Raw genomic sequence first — 17,719 nt, 5'->3', positions numbered from 1 at the left:
GGTTTGAAAATTTGAATACTTTGGAATTTCATTTTACATAATTACGTACTAATAAGCTACAGATTCGAATCCCCACGGAATCATATCCCTAACATAAAATGAACTAGTCGCCAAACCAAGACTTTCGCAAAGTTCTGCAACTAGTGTTTGTTATGGTTAATCGAGCTATATAGCTCTATGGTTGGTCTTTTGATTTATCAGTGCAGCTCATGCAGCGAGCTGCAGTTCATATGAAACCAATCTCTTTGATCAAACCGAGCCACAGGTGTATAAATCGGACTGTGGAATTATTAAGGTGAACTTCCGCATTTTGGAGATTTTTATACCAGCTAATTGTCGCCATGTCTAAAAAACCAACTCCACCTGCTCGGAAACAGTCTTTGGATGATAGCCACCCTCCTCATCATTCTGCTAAAGATGTTAGAGAGATCAAAGAAGTCGCAAAGAAAGGTAATCGAGTTTGTATTTACTAGGCCAAGGGACGTTAATAATGCGTCATGCTACCAATCTGGGCCTTCTACCATGCACTCCTAACAGGGTTGGCTCCCGGTGATTCCCCGGTATAAATACATGTAGCTTCCGCGTTTTCACATGGTGGTCCTTGCAGGTGTAAGATGAGATGGATTTTTTAAAACCTAGTGCAACTAATTAGTGCGTGATAATGAAATTGTGTGTTTTGACTTTTGTTTATTTTAATGATTAGTTTGTTAATTTATTCCATTGCCATTCTGCCACCTTGCTCAGATTGAGGTAGGATTATCTCAATAGGATGATTATTGAAACTTGGTGCTAATGGCAATGCTGTGTTACTGGTAGTGGTAGTTGATACATTGACATCGACTTAGAATTATTAAACCGTCTTCATAACCATGATTAGGGGAAAGAGGAGGTGCATCGTAATAATAATAATAATAAACAGTTCTTGTATAGCGCATATCACAATTAAATTGTACAGAAGAGGAATGATGGTGAATTTGATTTAAATGAATATTATGAAGATAATGATGTTGATGTCTTTCGATTGTGATCTTGGTGGTGATGAAGATTTTATTTTCATTTGGGTTTGCAACTTCAGCTTTAAAAGTAGTAGGCCTACAGCATCTGATGTAGATCGGCTTTTTCATGTATTTTGTACATTAACTGTAACTTTTAGATTTATTTCATTGTTGATAATGAAATAAGATGAGAGAAAAAAAACCACACCGAGATCTTCTAGAGTCGTCTTCTGGTATATCGGGCTTCCATTAATATACACTGCAGATGTTTTCCAGGTCTCCACCTATAGCTAGGCTGAGTGATACGTACAAAAATTATTGAACAGGGAGAGTAAAATCTGACAAATAAAACACTGAAAATGAATAAGAAATTATAACAAAAGGTATGACATTTCACTGTTTTGGCTGAAGCCCCTCCACCCCCCCCCCCCTCATCCACTCCCCCGGCCCGGCTAGCTGTTGCCCCTGAGATGTAGTTCCTTTCTTGGTGGAGTAGTGGTCAATGGAATATGTTTGTTCTCTCTGTTGCATGGAAGCGTGAATTGTAGTGGCTGCATGATGTAGGATTATTGGAATTATATATATATATTTTTTTTTTGGGGGGGGGGGTGCTTGGGAAGGCTGGGGGAGGGGCAGGTTCTGTAGGGAAGGGCGAGGGGAGAGAGGGAGGGGTGGAGTTGGATGTTTTGTGCCACTGGTACTGAGTACATATGATGTGCCATATGGAAGCTTTTGTTGTGTTCAGAGGAATCAGTCTGCTTGTCTGCCTAAATGAACCCACCCATCCATGGTGGGACGTTTATGATCAAGCTTTTTACAAACCTACACTTCCCAGGCTCAGTGAGCAAGGAATACCTTGATATACAGTAGGCACCAAGTTTGTATCGTCCAACAGTATATTGTCCTTGCAATGGTAATGTGAATCGTTGTGATTCCTTGAGTGAGAAAAAAAAACAAGATTGTGCCCACAAATTCATGTTACTTGTAGTGTATAAAGTGATGTCTCACCAGGCCAAGAGAACCCAATGGCGTACAGATGGGGGGAGGGGGGGCTTCAGGGCCATAGACCCTAATTTAAAAGTTTTAATGACCAAAAAGAAAAAAAGAAAAAGGAAAGAGAGAAGGGTGAAACATGATGTTTTTTTCTGAATGTTATGTCAAAGTCTATCAGAAAATTTGAGTTTTGTAATAAAATGTCGAAATTTTCGCCTGCTCGCAATTTTTTTAATGAATTTTGCCTGATACGCCATATCTAGCCCCTTCAAAATGTTTGGCTTGTTACACCACTGAGAGAGCCAGTGGGGGAGAAGGGAGAAAAAGAGGAGAGGAAGAGCAGTGATGCAGGCAGAGAGAGAATAGAAAGAGAGGGGGAGAGAGGGGGAGAGAGGAGCGGGAAGCAGTTGGGAGAAGGGGTGCAATCGAGCATTGTCATAAGTAGACACACTTATAGATGTACATATCACTGAGAATAAGAAACGAAATACTTCCTTGTCTTGTAGAACAATCATCTATATATATTAAAATAGTAGGCCTACATGTATATTACTTAGGATTAGCAACATGATATTTATAATCAATACGCTGTCATGGTATTAGAGAACCTATACAAGTGATGATGACTAATTATACTACAAAAGAATAGTAGGTGGTATCGTGTTTTTGATAGCTTTCACATTAATGCCTGCTTCATAATCTGGTCCTCTCCACACAAAGCTAAGTAATTGATCGTACTGTTGGATTTTATAATCAATTCATATTATGTCCTATGCAATCAATTATAAAAATCATCCCAATGATCAGTCACTACACTCTGTGTCACCTAACCCAGAGTTGAGGTGGGAGGCCGATGTACTTGTAATTACCCATCTAGTTGTAAACCATTGAAGTATTTAATATCACTTTTATCTTTAAATTGATTTTGAATTTCACTCTCATTTTCACTGCTTTGTGCACATAATTTGAAATATTTCCCATAGACTCTCAATGCTTTCACTTGTTTTTAATAACAATAAAACTTTAATGGTCAGTTTTGTTTCAGTTTTCACCCTTTAGACAAATAAGGGAAATTGTTTATACAAGGAAATCCTCTTTGAACACAATCATGCCTCAATTGTGTTCATAATTAATCATATATTCATGTAATTACATCTGTTAGATGTATAACAATAGTCACTGAATGCAATGAGCCACAAATGTACACATAGAGTTTCCCAACAATCACATAAGTAGTCCTTTATTTAAGGGATTGATGTTTGTTTTGTTTAAGAATCTGAACTGAACTGATCTGAATTTATTACCAAATAATTTCAAAATACACATTTGATACAGGGTAAACTAAATTGTCATATAAACTTCATTGGTAAAAGGACTCCACAGAAATAGCAAGTACTGCCAGTGGGACATGGAGCCCCTATCCTACAATGTACATAATCATAATTGATAGCATGATATCACCATCTAAAGTAGCGCAAAGAATTGGTATAATGAGAAACAACTGAACAACTAAAACACATTCTTTGTTGATTTAAAAAAAATATATAGCCAGTGCAGACTGTAAAAATTAAAGATAATACGTGTATAAGGAGTCAGAACTATCATACAATTCTATTACTATTGCAGAACATATATGTAATATATATATATAATAATAATAATAATTAGATTTATATAACGCTTTTTCCAGAGGACACAAAGCATTGTTGATGGCATAAGACAAGTTAAGGTTTATGGTTATATTATACAGATGTTGCCTACCTATAGTTTGAATATAACATTTCCTCTCCTCGACGGAGTTATATTTTTCCCAAGGGATTATATTTTGCCCGAAGCGCGCAGCGCTGAGGTAAAATATTCTCCCGAGATAAAAATATAGCTTCGGAGGGAAGTTGAAATGTTATTTATTTAAACGATAGACCAGGCAATATCTGTTATATCGTATAGTCTATGTGGATTCGCCATCGGAGATTGCATTCATCATCTGGCTCCAACCCAAAATTCTTGCTACAGCTCTGTTCCACTACGTCATAATAGATTTTTTTGAAAATACATCAAGCGCGTTCTTCATGCAATCGACGCGTTAACACTAGCGCGTATGTCAAACTACCTGATTATGCAACTTGTAAGCAGCGAGTGACGTCACCTTAGTGAATATAACGCCGCAATTGACAATACAACGCAGTTATATTCACTGAGGTGACGTAAAAACCAAGAATATATCAAATGCGATCCTCGCAGCTATGGTCACGTGATGGCGAATTGACCTATCACTGATTCGAATCTACAAAACCTATGTAATATAAGTGTATATATATATATATATATGATGAGATGAAACGAGGCCAACTCAACAGATGACGCAGGACACCATTATTTGCTTATATATATATTTATATATATATATATATATATATATATATGTATATAATAAAACATTTGAAGGAATTACAAACAAGAAGATAGAATGGAAAGTTTAGTCTAATGAGTGTTTGGAAAAAAAACTTTCAAGGCTATAGGTCAAAGTTTGTTGTTACAGCCATTGCAGAACAAAGAATTCAAATTTCACAGGATTTCATATCATTATTTTGTCTACAAAATTTTTTGTTTTGTTTGTTTGTTATATATAGCCATTACCCCCATTGGCCTATATTCTGAACTCGCGGTCAATTCAAAGTCTGGTCAAAAGATTCAATTTGACAGCACATTTGGTGGTCACTTCCTCATAACTGTTGGGAATGATAAATAAAATAGTTTTATTATTATGAGACCAGAAGACACCAAGGCCCGTATTCTGAAGTCAGGTTTAAATTAGACCACGGTCTAACGCTGTGCTAAAATTTTGGGGAGCCAAAAGTTAAAAAATTATGTTTATATTGTATATTTCTTATGTTTTACTATTTTGTTTCATTTTGCTGTCATTATGAAGAAAAATACTTCAGTTATCATTCCCAAACAATTATGAACAAGTTGGTTGTCATATGACTTAATAAATTGAATGTGTGCTGTTAGGGGTTTGTGCTCCAATTGGCTTTCCATAGTTAAACCACAACTTTAAACCGGGGTCTAATCTTAACCCGAGTTCAGAATACGGGCCTAAAACTGAAGGAATTAATGAGCACTCTCTCTTGCAGAATATATTGCATAATCCATTGCAGAACATAAAAATATTGCATTTTAAAGGAGTGACTGAATATTCTGTCTTTAAAAAAAAATCATGTTTTCTTTGTTTTTACAGCCATTTCAGAGCATAAGGAACTTCAGCGGCAGTACAGTAAGAAGGAAGAGCAAACCAAGCAACTTGTAGAGGAACTTGAGCAAACGAAACAAATCCTATCCAAGCTCGAGTCAGGTTAGTTATTCATCAATTTAATACCCGTTAAAATGCTGTTTGAAATTTTCATGCATTACTATGTGAATTTTACAGTAGTTTAACAGTATATAAACAAGTGTAAAAATCTTAAAGAACAAAGGTTAATTGTTTATATTTAATCTAAAAAAAAACATATTTGTATAAAGTTCATATGTAAACAGAATTGTATGAAATTTTAAACAGCATTTTTAGTCTGTGTACTTGTTGGTTTTATTTCCGAAATCATAAAATTACAATAACATACACAATATAAACTTACAAGACATTAACAATAGCCCATTTCAGAGCTATTAATAGCATAACAGCTCTAGGGAGCATTTCATCAACATTTTTGTCCGACAAGTTGTCAGATCTAACAACTTTCCTTGATTTTGATTGGCTATTAACCACCATTACTATGGTAACTGTCTAATAAAACTGGACTTGTCCAACGTTTTGTCCGACAAGTCCTTTCATGAAACGCTCCCCAGTTCTTCCATGGGCTCCATTTTAAAGAGTGGTATAACAAACCATAGTTATTACATAAAATACAATTTCAGACTAAATCTAAATTTATCATTCTACAGTTAAAGGAGAATGAAACTCTTGGAGCAAGTTAGCTTTTGTGAAAGCAGAAAAATCAAAGAATAAGATCAACAAAAGAATGAGTAAAATAGGACTAGCAATAGAAGAGTTATGAACATTTGAACGTCAAAATCACTAATGCTATGGAGATCCTCCCATTGGCAACGCAACCAAGATCTATGATATCACAGATGAACAACTCTCCCCTTTTGGACACTGAAAATATACCCCAAAACATCTCTTTTTGCTCATTCTAATCATATGACAAACGATTCATCAATGATATAATGTGAAACCTCTGTACTTGTCCTCTCATAAAGAGAACACCTCACCTTGTGATAGATTCTATAAAAGTGAGAATATAAGTGAAATAAGTACTAAAGCAATGAGGGAGTTGTACGTGTGTGACATCACAGATCTTGGTCGCATTGCCAATGGGAGGATCTACATGGCATTAGTGATCTCAATATTCAAATGCTCATAACTTTCTTATTATTCATTCAATCTTCCTCAAACTTTCAACAATATGTTTCTTTAATTTTTTTTCTTTGATATGGATTCAGCTGGTTTCAAGGGTTTCATTCTCCTTTAAAGATAAACTTATTTCTGTAACTCCTGTAGGCTTTGAATAGGGACCTTCAATTTCCCGAAGGCAAGGGTTTAAAAGGGGGAAGTTAAAATGATCTCTTTAACTGTTATGATTCATTCATTTTACTGCCAGACAAAGTTTAGGGTTCAAATCTAGCCCTGAATTTATTTTGCGAAGCATGGATCCCAGGAGGTGCATTTCGTACCAGGTGCAGTTATAAAGGAGATTGAAAACCTTGGAGCATATAAGCTTGAGTGAAAGCAGAATAATTAAAGAATAATATGAGCATAAGTTTTAGTAATTGGAAATAATGATATTATTGCAATCTTGCAAGAGACTAGATAAAAGAGTATGTTAAAGTGAAAGTTAAGTAATGGGGAAGTTGTATGTGTGTGACATCACAGATCTTGGTCGTATTGCCAATGGAAGGGTCTACATTCTGTCTTCCTCCCACTTTCATTGATCTGTTTCTTTGATTTTTCTCTTTAGTATGATAAATTCAACTGGTTTCAAGAGTTTCATTCTCTGAAAATTTGAAATAAGGATTTGAAATGAATTCTGATCAACTGGTTAATGACTAGTAAAACACTGGATTTGGATTGAGATTTAAATCTCAAAAACTTGAATTCCAATCATGTGCTTAATTAACTGTTAATCAACCACAGCCAAACAGGATTAATTTCAAATCCCTCTTATTTAGGGCATAAATGCTGGTGGAGAAATGATTATGAAGTACTGTGGTTAAACTTAAACAGCATTGGTGCTGATATGTCATATAATACTGGAAGATATACATGTATCCACCTGTATGCTTATTTTAACATTGTTTGGATATGTTGTTTTTTAATAACACACAGAATTCTAGATTTCTGTGACAAATTTTCATACATTTAATCAAATGCCATTATTTCAGGAGCAGCTTATGATAGCTATCACTTTTTTTAACTTGAAAACTAGTGTGATGAAGATCATGAAACAGAGCCCAGCTACATATTTGTATATTGGCAGCTTATCCAAACTATAATGCCAAGGATAATATTGCAGCACATAATTATGTATTGATTATTTGTGACCTTCAAAAACACTCACTTCAAGTTGATGTTGTATTTTCCTTCATTTTGTAAAGGAATTATCCTGAATCAAACACAAAGGGATTGGGCAGAAGTTCCTTATTAATCATATATTCTTCTAGGCATTGCAGATTGATTTGAAATATTTACCTCTGTAAATAAATGACATGGAATAACGTGGAATGATGTCAAAATAACCAATTGATAATTGTTTCAATCAATTAATCTATCAATGAATGACTGACTGACTGAATGAATAAATGAATGAATGAGTCAGTCAGTCAATAATCAATCATATCAACCAATAAATCAACCAACTTTCAATCAATTAATGAATCAATCATTCAATCAACCTACTAGTTACATGTAATTGATCTGTCAGGCAGTCAGTTAATCCAATCTATCAGCCAACAAATCTAATCAACTCAAAATCAAAATCAAATTCTGCTATTTCTCACAAACTATTGAGTTTAATAAATTCACAAATGATTAAAAAGTAACTACAGAAAGTGAAATACATGGACTCCAAACATGAGATGAAGGACATTTGTTTTTCCTCTTTGGAATAGTGACAAAAATGGCACAAATTTGTTGGTGAAACTGAAAGATAAAAAAAATATTCCCAGTATCTCATCTTAATATGTACATATTATTTTTTTGTTCACTTTGTATATTAAAGCGACAGATGAATTTGTTAATATGTTACTGGAATTAGTACCGGTAATTCTTCCATTCACAACAACAAGGCACTTCAATTTGGGGTCCCTTTCATTACCGGTATCCTGTAAGAAGTTCAGAATGGTTTATTTTCAATTGCTCTAATGCCATTTCGTCCAATTACCTACTTGTCTTCTATCATTTGGTCTACCATCAGTTCATCCACTATCCACATGGTCTAATCGCCATATTGTCCACTCACCATTTCATATAATAATCATTTGGTCCAATTGCCATGTAGTCCATATACATGTACCATTTGGTCTAATTGGACTAAGTGTTTATTGGGTGAAATGAATGAATATGAAATGGGTATTTACATACCTTATTAGACCAACTGGTTATGAGACGAAATGGTCATTGACAAACTGGTGATTAGATGAAGTAGTGATTGGACCAAATGGTATTAGACTAAATGAAGGTAGACCGCGTGATGAGTGGACGAGTTGACAATAGACGAATTGGCAATTTACCTTCAGAATCAGTTGAAGATTATCATTGGTATGTCTCTGATTCACAGTTATTTCTAAAGTCAACTAATGATAAAATCAAACAAAACTGCATGACAGGCAAACAGGTATGATTGATAGGCTGATACGTAAGAATGGGTATTCTTGGGTGTCTGAAGTTAAAGCCTGTCCTAATATTTGGTGGAGTTTCAACATTCTAGCATCCCAATCTTACAAAAATGTCCTTCATATCTGTTGATTCTATGTGAAAATTTAAATTGAATATTTTAGGATATTTATCACCAACTTTCAGAAATGTTAATTTTTTTCCCTTTACAAATTCCCTATTTTAAAGCAAATCTTACAATGTATTGATTGCATATACTAGAAGGCTGGAAGCAAATATTATATTCTGAAATCCTTTTAAATTTCTGCTTTATGTGATTATGAAGTATGATATATCTAGTGTTCACTTCTCTTGTGCTTAAGTAAATTTGAAAACTTGCATTGTTCATGATGTACATGACATGTACATAATAGTAAATAAAATCATGAATGATCGTTAGGCAAAGGTTGAAAATAGTTCTTACACATTTACATCCTTGAATATTTCAAGTGTTAGCCATTAGCTATTTCTTCATGTTTGAGCTGTCTCCAATTAAAACCATACATGTTCTTTTTAATAAAGAGAGAAAAAGGGAGCATACAGGACCACACTTTGAGAGAAAAAAAACCTCCTAGAAGGATATGCATGTATTTATCTAGGAACCAGTGAAAACCATGTTCTATTTGATAAAGAGAGAAAAAAAGGAGCATATATACGATTTAACTTTGAGGGGGGGAAACAGTGCTTGTAGAACTCCAAGAAGGATATATTTATCTAGGACCATTACTGGGCACAGCCAGACATTTTGTCTATATAGCTATTGTTCTGTAGACCATAGATCTTTGTATTGATCTAGTAGACATTCTCAATGGTCCATATCCTTGTTGTGTGCATATGTATATGCTGAGAAAGATGGTAAACATTCGAGTTGGCTGATTTAGGGGAAATCCCCCTTTTTTGAGCAGGGACCTGGCACCAAATATTGATCTTGTTTCACTCCATGATTTGTTCAACAAAGGTGTAGGCCTAAATTTTGCCATGTTTATTTTCCATATTATTTGCTATTTTTTAGGAGAATGTTTATAGGATTGACTTTCAAAATTGTGGCTATTAGATTACATATTTAAGATAACCATTTCACAACATAATTGGATGAGTAAAGATGCTAGTACACCTGTATGATTATTCTTTTTTTGGATTGTTTTGATATGAAGTAAAATATTTCATTCATCACTTTTATGATTTTATTCATCACCTGTGTCAACTAGAAGGGAGGAAATAGCAGTTTTCATTCTGGGAGGGTGTTTCATACATCTGTCGTTAAAGTTACAAACACAACTTGACTGGAACATTTTCTTATATGCTTTTCACATTGCATTTCCTTAACCCCATACTATCCTTAACCCCGGACTATCCTTAACCCCATACTATCTTTTTTTTTTATTCACACTGTCTTTCTTAACCCCATACTATCTGCTAAGCCGGGTTAACGCCTTAACCCCGGACTATCCCACAGCTCATGAATATTGATGACTTTACCATACAGAGCGTGATTAATGTGCAATTTCGACTTCTGTGATTGGCTAATGCTTAGCCCCGCTTTTGCTTAGCCCTGTTTCGTTTCACACTGCATCTCTTAGCACCGCAATTGTGGTGCTAGCACCACAATAAGCCGGCTAACCCTGCTTTTTTGCAGGGCCAGATAGTACCGGACTATTTACCGTGCTAGCCCACTTTGCTAAAACGTAGTGTGAAAACGAAGTGGGCTAAGCTTAACCCCGGGAAATTGGTGGGGCTAAGACCCCCCCTTAGCCCCACCGATTTCCCGGGGTTAAGGACAAAAAGTGCAGTGTGAAAAGCATATAAGTCAGTTACATATAGCAAAAGAAAGAGTTACCAGGGCCCCGTCTTACAAAGAGTTACGATTGATCCAGTCAATCGTAACTCTATGGAAATCCATCAGTGTCATAATTTCTTCTACAGGAAATTTGTAAAATGTCCTGTGTAAACAAAGGAGAACACACCAAATTGTCAAGAAATCAATGAATTTATGGATATATACATTCATATCTAGAAAAAAAATTGAACAAACATGCATTTTATATGTTGACGTGGCTGTTGCTGACGTAGTTGCGATTGATCGGATCAATCTCAACTCTTCGTAAGACGGGGCCCAGTACTGCGTGTAAATTCATATCTAAATTCATTTGTAACTCTAATACCCCTTTCATAAACCCATCCTCCAATTAGCCGCCTAAGAGTAATGCGGATAAATCAATAAAAATTGCGTTCACAAACTCCGAAAATAATCCGCACTATTTTTAGGAGCGCCCATCCTGAAAAAAGGCGGATAATCGTCATGGCAACCGCACACACCCCCTCCGATGCGGTTGTGTTGGAAAAACGTGACCTTGTGACCGCACCAAGGCAATTATCTGCATTACTTTGAAATGCGTTCATAAAGTAAAAATCTGGTCCTGATGCTGCTATTATGCGGATAATTGCAGCATCAAAATAATGCGGATAACTCTGGTCCTCCGATTTTACGACCAAATTATGCTGCTATTAGCCGCAAAATTGGGTTTATGAAAGGGGTATAAGGGGTGGTCCGGGCTGAAACTAATTATATCTAGATAAATAAAGTAAAATTCACCAAGCATTATGCTGAAGTTTTCATCAAAATCTGGAAAAACAAAGTTATCTTATTTTTAGTTTAGCAATATTTTGTGAAAACAGTAATATGCACGTCGTCGGTATATTCTTTAGGTCTGCTGATGATGTCATGTCTCCACTTTGCTTTTTCTTTTGTTATTGCATTCACCATAAATATTTCATATTTTCATACATGTGGGTATGGAAAGTCTCCCTTATAATAAAATAAGCTGCAGCAATGAATATCTAATCATACATTTAATCAGTTGTCAATCCAATTAAATTCTTGTCAGACAAACTTTTAGTATACATAATTTGATATAAAAAACAAGTAGGAATATGACATCGTCAGGTCGCTCATTTAATAAAATATATATATATGTATATACATATATTTTTTGCAGGAGTTTCTGCATTTATTGTAAAGTCGAAATAAATTTACAATACATAAACATAATTGTAGTTTGACATTAAAGTACATTGCAATGTGACAAATTTATAACTGTGTCATAACAAAATTTAGACATGAATACAATTTAAGGATAAGACAAAGTGGTGAAAAACAAATGCAGTGGCAAACTATATAAGCAAAAAAAAAAAGGTTGAGTAATAGCAGCCAAAAGGAAAAAAGGGCTACATGGAAACCAGTTATATTCCATGGCCCGTATTCTGAAGTCGGGTTTAACTTAAACTCAGGTTTAAAGTTGTGGTTTAAGTATGGCGAGCCAATTGTTACATAAATCACTAACAGTAGAAATATCATACTTCAGCTCATTTGGCTCTCAAATCATTCATAGTTGTCTAGGAAGTATAATAGATGATTGTCTTCACCATCGATGTATCAGGAAAGAGCACAGTAAACATAAGAAACATACAACTTAATAAAAATTTTGATACTTTTGGCTTCCCATACTTACACCACAACTTTAAACCTGAGTTTAACTTAAACCCGACTTCAGAATACGGGCCCATAGGTCTGGAAGAAAAATCTGACATCACAAATCATCATCATATTCATGAAGACATGAGTAGAACTGTTTCAACAAAATAATACAAATCTTTAAAGTGGCATAACTTTGTTATTCCCAGTCCAACTTTTGAGTGTTTTGTTTGTCTGATCTTTCTTTAAATGTTCAATTAATAGTGTTTTCAGCCTGGAGTACCCCTTCAACACCACCTTGCATGTGGCCCTCTCATCTCAGTGACAGATTTTCCTTTATAGATTGGTACTTGGGCAATCATTACCATTCGGTATTTTACGTGCAATATTGTCATAAATCAAAGTTGCTGTTTTGTTGATTTGTAATATAATTTGTATTCAAACTATATCAATTAAGCTACAGTATAGTTTTGTTTATGTTGTTTTATTTATTTTCTAGTATATTTATATGTTTATAATTTCACTAGATTTATAACTTTCTTTCTTGTTTTCATAATTTGTTCACTCTTATAATTTGTTTGCAAAATTCTTTTCAAACGTATACATTTATCTTCTTACGTGTTTAGTTGCTTTCTTTATAAATGTTGTTTACTTGTTTATTTGTATTTTATTTACTTTCTTGTTATCTTGTTAATTAACTTAAGAATTATTTACTTGTTTTTTTTCACCTTCCAGTATCTGGTCAGGTGGTACAAGAGTTTGTGGATGTCCAGACCAAGCTAGATATAGAACAACAATGCAGGGAAGAAGCAGAGAAATTTGCCACAAAGGTAAGGTTTTATAAGTTCATAACAGGGAAATAATTACTGGGTGATTGCTGCTTTTTTTTTTTTGGGGGGGGGGGCAGGACGCGTAAACCTTTAAAAAAAATTGAAAGTGAGGGAGCGAATATTTGGGCACTTTTGCATTCCATAAAGTGAAATTGAAGGATTTTGTCCATACTTTTATAGAATTTTGTGAAAATTTTCAGTAAAAAATGTCTATGGGGCAACTTCACCCTGCCCTCTGTTGCGAACGGCCGTGATTTCTTCCATATGCACAACGAGCACTTATGTAGTTGATGCAAATAACATTCTGCTATATGTAGAATATTGATTTTTAATATTGTATTGTTTGTAGCAGCGCTTTGATAGATGCTTGCCCGAAAGCATGCAATTTAGGATGCAATGAGGATGAAATAGACTGCGACCCTCACGTATTTACTTCGCTGGTTTGTAACATTCTTCGGAGCCTTCATACATTATCTCAAATATTCTTTGATTTTGAGAGAGAAAAATAGGAGAGTACATATTTTTAGAAATTGAATATTGAGATATGGCAGAGCTTTAACGTTGCTGATTAGTGGTACCAGGATATTTCTAAACACTCCCCTGTTTAAAGCCAAGTTGATGTTCTAGTGTCCCTTGGAAATGCAGTGAATCCATATGAAGTCCCTCGGATAGGACCTCAAACCATCAGTACCGTCATTGCGTACTAATTAGCATTCATGATTTCTAAGCAGTTGGGTAAAATAGCCAACACCGCTTCTTAATTTCTTAGTGTTTGGCAGTCGGTCATAATTTTCCTTTTTTGCGCCACACACTATAGAGTAAACCAGAAAAAGTGTAGGGAAATGGAAATAATATTATACCGTGGTTTTCCTGTACATCATGATGTTGGCTATATGTGACCAGCTACTGGTATACAAGGAAGTGATATTTAGTTTCTGGTTTCTGAAATGGAAAATTTTTAATAGTAACAACAACAACAAAATGATAAAGAGAGGAAGTGCAGTTAAATATACAAGCTGACATTGACAGGGAAATACCACACAGTTTCTCTAGAACAATACGAACATGTCGGCCCGACTTCACGGACAAGTGTGGTTTAAGACGTTTCACTTTGTTGCCCTTCTCTTTTCCGGTAACATGATGTAATTGTAAATTTTCTTCTAATATATCAGATAAGAACAGAAATGTTTTGAAATTTGATTTAATTGAGGAAAAATAATAGTATCAGCAATGGGAAAGGATACCATCACATAATGGTATTCATAACACTTGTAATGAAATCAGTGGCTGAAAAGGAGGTGGAAGTTCAAAGAAATTTTTCTTAAGAATTATTTCTCTAATCACTGTTTTTGTTTTCCTTTTTAATTATTTCCAAAATCCATATTTCTGCAGCTATGTAGATTTCATGTTTATACATTGGGTTAAATTGCTAGGAAAATAAGCCTGTATGTAATTGTGCTTATTTTTTTAAAATACATCTGTGCATGCAATTGATGGCTTATAAACTAATTATATCTGGTAGAAATAATACAAATTTGAATTTGAAATTTGATTAAATTCTATGCATCTTTCAGGATGTACATCCTGTTTATAAATACTTCAAGATCTATATAAATTGCAACATGATAATTGAGAACATTCAACTTAGATATTCATAAAGTAATATACATATTTATGCAATCAATAGCAAATCTGTTCAATGAATTGCAGGTAAATATTGAATCTTCTTGACATAAATTCTTCTAATATAGCATTAAAAAATTGCTTCAAAATATCATTAAGTACCATTTTATTATTTTTTTCATCATAACAATGTAGATGTATGCCTATCAATAAGATTTTAATGAAAAAGAATTGGTTTTGTAGCTTCAGCTGGAATAACAAACATATCTCATATACAGTATATGCTCACATTAACACTGTACTACAGAAGATCATTCAAGAAAAATGTTATCAATGATCTCTGATTTCATGACATATCACTATACTCTATGGTTTGACTTGGGAATTATCGGTCTTTGTATGTCCAAACTGGAGGCAGTCCACATTGATAATGTCGTTCACCAAATGAAATTGTGATATCCATCGTTTTTGTGTATACAGAATAGTTTTGCAGAATTGTGCTTCAGAACACATATTTTGCAAGTTGCAACTTTCCACTGTTGCTTTTTTGAAAGGTGTAAATTCTGACTTGCATATTAACTATAATGAATTGCTTGAATGTGAATGTTTTCAACCATAAGTGTCTGATAACCCTGTGTCTATGGGTTTATTTTCAATCGGTCTACTGACATTTCGTCCAATTACCAACTCATCTACTATCAATTGGTCTACCATCAGTTCGTCCACTATCCACAGGGTCTAATTGCCATTGCATCCTCTCACCATTTCGTCTAATAACCAGTTTGTCCAATAGCCATTTAGTCCAATTCCATTCAGTCTATTAAATTGGACTAAGTGTTAATTGGGCAAAATGAATGAAAATAAAATGGATATATAAGACCAACTGGTTATGAGACGAAATGGTCATAGATTTGATGATTCGACCAAATGGTTGTTAGACAAAATGTTGATGGGCTCCATGTGGGGAGTGGACGAGTTGGCAGTAGATGAATTGACAATTTTATACCTGTCTATGGCTATGTCTATATAGCTGCTCCATTGTGTCCTTGGATTACTTGGTCATAACACCACAATGATAATTGCTCTGTTTTCAATGCCTGTTTAGTCTACTTTTTATCATCTGTCAGGTATACCTATACAATATTTCAGAACTTTGAACTTTGGAGTATAATCTGGTCTGATAAGAGAAATCAGAAATCCACACCTGAATGGGAGTCACAATTTTTTTTTATTCATCTTTGTCATCATACTAAGGTTTCAGTGTGCATTGTGCACATTTGAACTTCATTTGTTAAAGGACAAGTCCACCCCAACAAGAAAGTTGATTTGAATAAAAATAGAAAAATCCAACAAGCATAAACACCAAAATTTTTATCAAAATGGGATGTAAAATAAAAAGTTATGACATTTTAAAGTTTTGCTTAATTTCACAAAACAGTTATATGCACATCCTGGTCGGTATGCAAATGAGGAGACTGATGACGTTACCCACTCACTATTTCTTTTGTATTTTGTTATATGAAATATTCAAAATTTCTCCTTATTGTCAAGTGATACAATGATTAAAATTTACTCCCTGAACATGTGGAATTAGCATTGTTTGATACTATATGGTTCAGTCAAGTTGGTCCTTATTGTCGAATCTGTAAAAAATGAAATATTTAATAATTCAAACAATAAAAAACAAAAGAAATAGTGAGTGATGGACATCATCGACCGACTCATTTGTATGTCACTGAGTTGTGCATATCAATGTTTTGTGAGTAATAAGCAAAACTTTAAAATGCCATAACTTTCTTATTTTACATCCGATTTTGATGAAATTTTCAGCGTTATGCTAGTTTGATTTTTCTCTATCATTAAAATCATCATTTTTCTTAGGTGGAATTGACCTTTAACTGATCGCATGCAGTCAGTCCTTTGGCTACCAAATATCCGTGTTTAAAACTTTAAACAATAGTTGTTTCTAGAGTAACAGGCTTGGGGTGGGTTCAGTGTTGATTTTCAATATTAAACAGCAACATGAATCATGATTGAATACACAATTACAAACACAGGACACAAACACGATTATATGTTGATCATCTTTAAATTTCCTGCTCTCGTTTAACGTGGCTTACTGCACAGTTAGACCCACTACAAGAAAGGTCAATTCTGATGATGCTTGTGCAGTCTTCCACTGCGAGAGCAGATTTAAAGACGTTTCAATACTCAATCGTGTTCTATGTTGCATTCGCGATGATTAAGGTTGTAAAATCTTAGCTGATCACGTTTTCAAATGTATAATTTTTGACGTTTTCCTCTGGACCATGACACCCTTAGTTATTCTTTTTATCACATTTTGTGATAGCATTTTCAGTCATGATTCATATGTTACTGTTTTAATTTGAAATTTCACATTTGCATTTGTAACTCACCATTAGACAATGCCATTGACATTTTTAACAATGTTTTTACAGTGTATATTGAGTTAGATTCAGGTGGACTTCTTTTTTATGTGATTTTTTTTTCATTTGGTTGATTTACTTTCTTATGGATAGCTATTTCCTTTTGGTATAAAATAGATCTTGAGTGGATGCACATGATTATTATAAATGACACCATTGCAATATCTTCTTTTTTCGGACTTTGATCATTGGACTTTGACTTAAAAATTTATTGAAAGGTAATTTGTCTTCAGTGTTTGATCATTTACAACAAAAGAATTCCTTTATTACATTTCGTTTGCATTGTGCAAAGGGCTAACTACCAATAAGGTTTATTTGTATAGAACATGAAAACAGAGAGTAAAACTAACAGCCTATTTATAGAAATGAAACAAAGTTAATTTCTGTATTGGTTTCAAAAGGGGTTTGACCTTTCAAATGATTTTGCAGGG

At 34.3% G+C, this 17,719-nt stretch overlaps 1 protein-coding gene across 1 annotated transcript; it reads left to right on the top strand.

The window, feature by feature from the left end:
- The first annotated feature begins 223 nt into the window (after window positions 1-223).
- LOC129272609 (uncharacterized) lies at window positions 224-14,188 on the top strand. Its single transcript, XM_054909728.2, has 3 exons — window positions 224-450; window positions 5,227-5,340; window positions 13,124-14,188. The coding sequence occupies exons 1-3, from the start codon at window positions 342-344 to the stop codon at window positions 13,249-13,251; spliced, it is 351 nt and encodes a 116-aa protein (XP_054765703.2). The 5' UTR covers window positions 224-341; the 3' UTR covers window positions 13,252-14,188.
- Window positions 14,189-17,719: the final 3,531 nt, after the last annotated feature.

Source organism: Lytechinus pictus, chromosome 12 (assembly GCF_037042905.1).
Source record: "Lytechinus pictus isolate F3 Inbred chromosome 12, Lp3.0, whole genome shotgun sequence".
Lineage (NCBI taxonomy): Eukaryota > Metazoa > Echinodermata > Echinoidea > Temnopleuroida > Toxopneustidae > Lytechinus > Lytechinus pictus.
The sequence above is the reverse complement of the archived record's forward strand: the minus strand, read 5'-3'. Positions and strand labels throughout refer to the sequence as shown.

Bases quoted from the DNA above. Each gene is read 5' to 3' on its own strand.
- LOC129272609 (XM_054909728.2), top strand. From the start codon at position 342: ATGTCTAAAAAACCAACTCCACCTGCTCGGAAACAGTCTTTGGATGAT. The intron at 451-5,226 runs GTAATCGAGTTT...TTGTTTTTACAG, and splicing joins CAAAGAAGTCGCAAAGAAAG to CCATTTCAGAGCATAAGGAA. The intron at 5,341-13,123 runs GTTAGTTATTCA...TTCACCTTCCAG, and splicing joins CCTATCCAAGCTCGAGTCAG to TATCTGGTCAGGTGGTACAA.